At 35.9% G+C, this 3,845-nt stretch overlaps 1 protein-coding gene across 1 annotated transcript; it reads left to right on the top strand.

Annotated features, from left to right (window-relative positions):
- The first annotated feature begins 296 nt into the window (after positions 1–296).
- Positions 297–2,217, top strand: LOC121236120. The gene is made up of 3 exons (XM_041132630.1): positions 297–634; positions 891–955; positions 1,162–2,217. Exons 1-3 carry the CDS (start codon positions 497–499, stop codon positions 1,889–1,891), a joined length of 933 nt encoding a protein of 310 aa, XP_040988564.1. The 5' UTR covers positions 297–496; the 3' UTR covers positions 1,892–2,217.
- The last annotated feature ends 1,628 nt before the right edge of the window (positions 2,218–3,845 follow it).

Below are 3,845 nucleotides of genomic sequence, written 5' to 3'. Positions count from 1 at the left end.
AAATAAATAAATATAAAATTTATCAAAAAAATTAATTTTTTAATAATAAATTTTATATTTTTTTAAAAAGAGTAAACGATATTTTATTATTTCTCAATTTTATATATAAAAATAATAAAGACTTTGGATGGATGGACAACTATCATGACGTGGAATATCGGGCAGCTTTTTGTTTCAAGTAAATAAAAGGGAAACATAAGGGTAAAAATGTACAACAAGAAAAATAAAAATCGAAACATATGAAGGGCCGAGAAAGCAACAGAAAGTTAAATAAGAAACCCTGATTATCGAGTTCTGTGAGATCTGCAATATATAGAGAGAAAAGAGGGAGAGACAGACAGGCAGACACCCTCTTCCCCCCCACCCGGCCTCAGAGAGAAAGCCAGAGAAACTCCCCGAGAAAGTGCGAGAAAATTAGATAATAAAACACAAAGCCACCACCCTATCTCTCGATCTATCTCCGCCTGCTGGTTTATCTCTATATATCTTCTTGAATATGAGGATCCGCAAGAACGCGAAGCTCTCACCCCTCTGGTTCTCTCACCCTTCAGCTCCCGAGGCTCTTCAGACGCACGTGTGCCAGCTCAACCAGTCGCCCTGGGATGCGATTTCCTTCGCCCAAGACTCGCACCAGGTCAGTCCCCCAATCTTTCTCTCTCGCTTTCTTTCATTTTCTCTAGCAGATCTGCCTAAACCCTCTGTCTGTTCCGCCGTTTCTCCTCTCGAGCCTGCATTTTTTTCTGTAGGGTTTTCTTCATTATCTTCTTCCCCACATTTAGGGTTGTCGAAAACCCTGAATTCTTTTAGTTTTATCGTGTATTTAGCTCCGAATAGCCGATTAGGTTAATGGGTCCTCCTCATTTTTTTCTATTATCCTTCGGTTCTTGCAGTTCGAAGGAGAAGACAGCTTCACGGGAAATGCGAGCCTCGGCGATTCTGTTGGAGCTGACGAGAGGTAACTAATAAACCCTCCTGCGATTCTTTTAATTCCGATAGTTTTTCCAATTTGTGTTCTATTCTTCTCTTCTGGGGTATTAGGGTTTTTCCATTTCAGTTGGGAATAGTTGTATGATATGGAGTAATTATCCAAAATTTGCTGCGGAAAACAAGTAAAACTAGTCACTGCCCGTCTGTGCCTTCAAATATTATCTGTACACGCAGTGTTGCGTCGATGATGGACGCGGTGGCAGCAAAGGCCGAGGATATGGCTATGGACGATAATGATATGGTCGAGAAGCGAGCGAAAGTGATTGAGCATGGCGAAGAAAGGATGAGGGGGAACGAATTTGAGTTGCAGAAGGGAGAAAAGAGCTCCTGCTGCCAGAAAACCGACGGAAAGGGTTGGCAGTGTAGGAACGAGGCAAAAGAAGGGCAATCCTTGTGCGAACATCACTTGAACCTTCTTAGGTCTTACAATAACAGCAACCTTAGTTTCAGGAGATCAGCCCCAGCAGCTGCAGCAGCTGCTGCTGCGGCCGCGGCCGCTGGTGCTCGTCGCGCGAGAGCTCGCGCCGCGAAGAAGGCTGGTTCCTCCTCCAACCCTTACGAATTCTATTACTATTCTGGGTTCGGCCCGCTGTGGGGAAGAAAAAGAGGCCATCGAGGAGGAGGAGGAGCAGACGCGAGGATCGGCAAGCACATCGAACCCAAACGTGTCGACAGCAACGCCACTACTACTACTACTATTACTACTACAACAAGCACTGCATCCATCAGTAACACTTCTCAAAGCACTCCTTCCTCCTCGCAACTCGATAACAATGAGGATTTCGAGTACGTGGACGACGAAGACTACGACGACGACGACGAAGACGAGGCCGCAAACGGCGATAGCGGGAAGAAGCGGATGAGGAAGCCGGTGAAAGCTCGATCGTTGAAGTCTCTGATGTAGGGTTTTATTACATATATAGGGTTGGATTAGATTCTGTATATGAAAGCCGTGTCTGTGTGTGTGCGTTGAGATGATTATCGTAGAATTTGTTTTCATCTTACCCTCTGATCTGTGATCTGGATGAGTGTACTGTTTATAATTTTTAGGGTTAAAGCGAAATTTATTGCGTTGTGTTTTGTCGTGGGTGAGGTTAGGTTCTCTCCGCAAGCCCCATAGAGAGAGAGAGACAGAGAGACAGTAGCAGTTTTTCTAGGGTGTGCTTGCTCGGGTGGAGCGTTTAGTCTTTATTGTTTTTTGAATGGAAGGGTAGGAAAGTGATTTCGCGTCTTCCAAATCTTTTTTTTTTTAATAATAATATAATGGGTTTTAGGATTTGTGACGTGGCACGACAGGATTCTCCGTTTGTTGATTGATTGGGTTTTCTCCACGTGGCACCTCATTAAATTAGAGTATTTCAGGTTATTTATTAGATTTTTAATCATTATTCGTTTAAATCATCTCCTAATATAACAGATGAGTGAAAAAATAATAAACATTTTTTCAGGCATTTGATGTCATAGGGATATAAGAAGACAATGGTTAATGGCTAGTTTGGAGAATACTCCACTACTATTTATTATTTTATTATTACTTTTTATCTAATTTTTATTATTATTTATTATTATTTACTATTATTCAATATTTTAACATTACTTTATCATTATTTTTTTTACTATTATTTAGATAATATCTTATATCATCTTACTATCCAAATGCAATCTAAAAGTCCTCTATAAAAGTCATGTGGCTTGTAGAAAATATGTTTAGATATATTTAAGATAAGAAAATAGATAAGTAAAATCTAATAAATAATTTTTAATTATATGATGGTAATGATGGTTAAAAAAATAACAAATAAAATAGAATTTTTCTTTTTTAAAAGTGGCATGGCTTGTAAAAAATATGTTTAGATTAAAACAAATCTTTACGACATATTTTTTGGGTGCTGCTACTAAGTCCCATGATTTTATCCCCCTCAAAGTTCAATTGTACCTTTTTTTTTTCTCTTTCAAACATATTTTGAACATTTTAAAATATTTAAAAAAACAATACAAATTCATTAATAGTCACTTCTTTAAGTAATAAAAAAAATTAAAAAATAAAATAAAATACACTAACGATCAAAATGAGAGATTGAAATCATAGGACTAAATACTATTATCCATATTTTTTTTTTTGGAATTTGAAGAGGTGTTAGAGCTTCACTACTAAAAAGGAATATGGGATGAAAATTTCTGTGAGTTTACTTTTTTTTTTTTTTCAAGTAAATAAATTGTGCAAGTTACTCTGGTACAATGGTATTATGTTTTTAACTAGAAAACTAATGCAAACGAGTAGACGGATGGAAGTAGGAGTGTAACTAGTTTGTTTTAATCCGATTTTGAACAAAATTTAGAACTGAATTGATATGTACCGGTTTTATATTTTCAAAAATCGATTCCGCACCGGTTACCCTCCTAAACCGGTGCATTTGGTTTTACCGGTCCGGTTTTCTGATTTTACTATTCTATATTATATATTATCTAATATATATAATAATATATTATAGTATATAATACTATATTGATAATATATTGCAGTATATTATAATATATAGTAATATAGTATTAGTATAACTATTAATAGAATATACTGTAGTGATATAAGATTTTAAAATTTAATATGATATTAATTAGTAATTTATCATATAATACCAAACTAATTTATATATAATTATATATTATATATAAAAATTATATACAATATAAAAAAATTATAATATATATATGAACTGGTCCAGTTTGGTCCGATCCGGTTCTAGAAAAATAAAAACTGGAACTAGATCGATTTTGACCAGTTTTAAGAAAAATAAAACCGATACCGAACTAAACTCACCGATTTTGTCCGGTTTACCAGTTTACCCTTTTTTTTCACC

This window comes from Juglans microcarpa x Juglans regia, chromosome 1D (genome assembly GCF_004785595.1).
Source record: "Juglans microcarpa x Juglans regia isolate MS1-56 chromosome 1D, Jm3101_v1.0, whole genome shotgun sequence".
Classification (NCBI taxonomy): Eukaryota; Viridiplantae; Streptophyta; class Magnoliopsida; order Fagales; family Juglandaceae; genus Juglans; species Juglans microcarpa x Juglans regia.
This window is presented reverse-complemented; position numbering and strand designations above follow the sequence as displayed.

Coding starts and splice junctions, on each gene's coding strand:
- LOC121236120 (XM_041132630.1), top strand. CDS start 497: ATGAGGATCCGCAAGAACGCGAAGCTCTCACCCCTCTGGTTCTCTCAC. Junction 635..890: donor TCGCCCAAGACTCGCACCAG/GTCAGTCCCCCA, acceptor CGGTTCTTGCAG/TTCGAAGGAGAAGACAGCTT. Junction 956..1,161: donor TCTGTTGGAGCTGACGAGAG/GTAACTAATAAA, acceptor CTGTACACGCAG/TGTTGCGTCGATGATGGACG.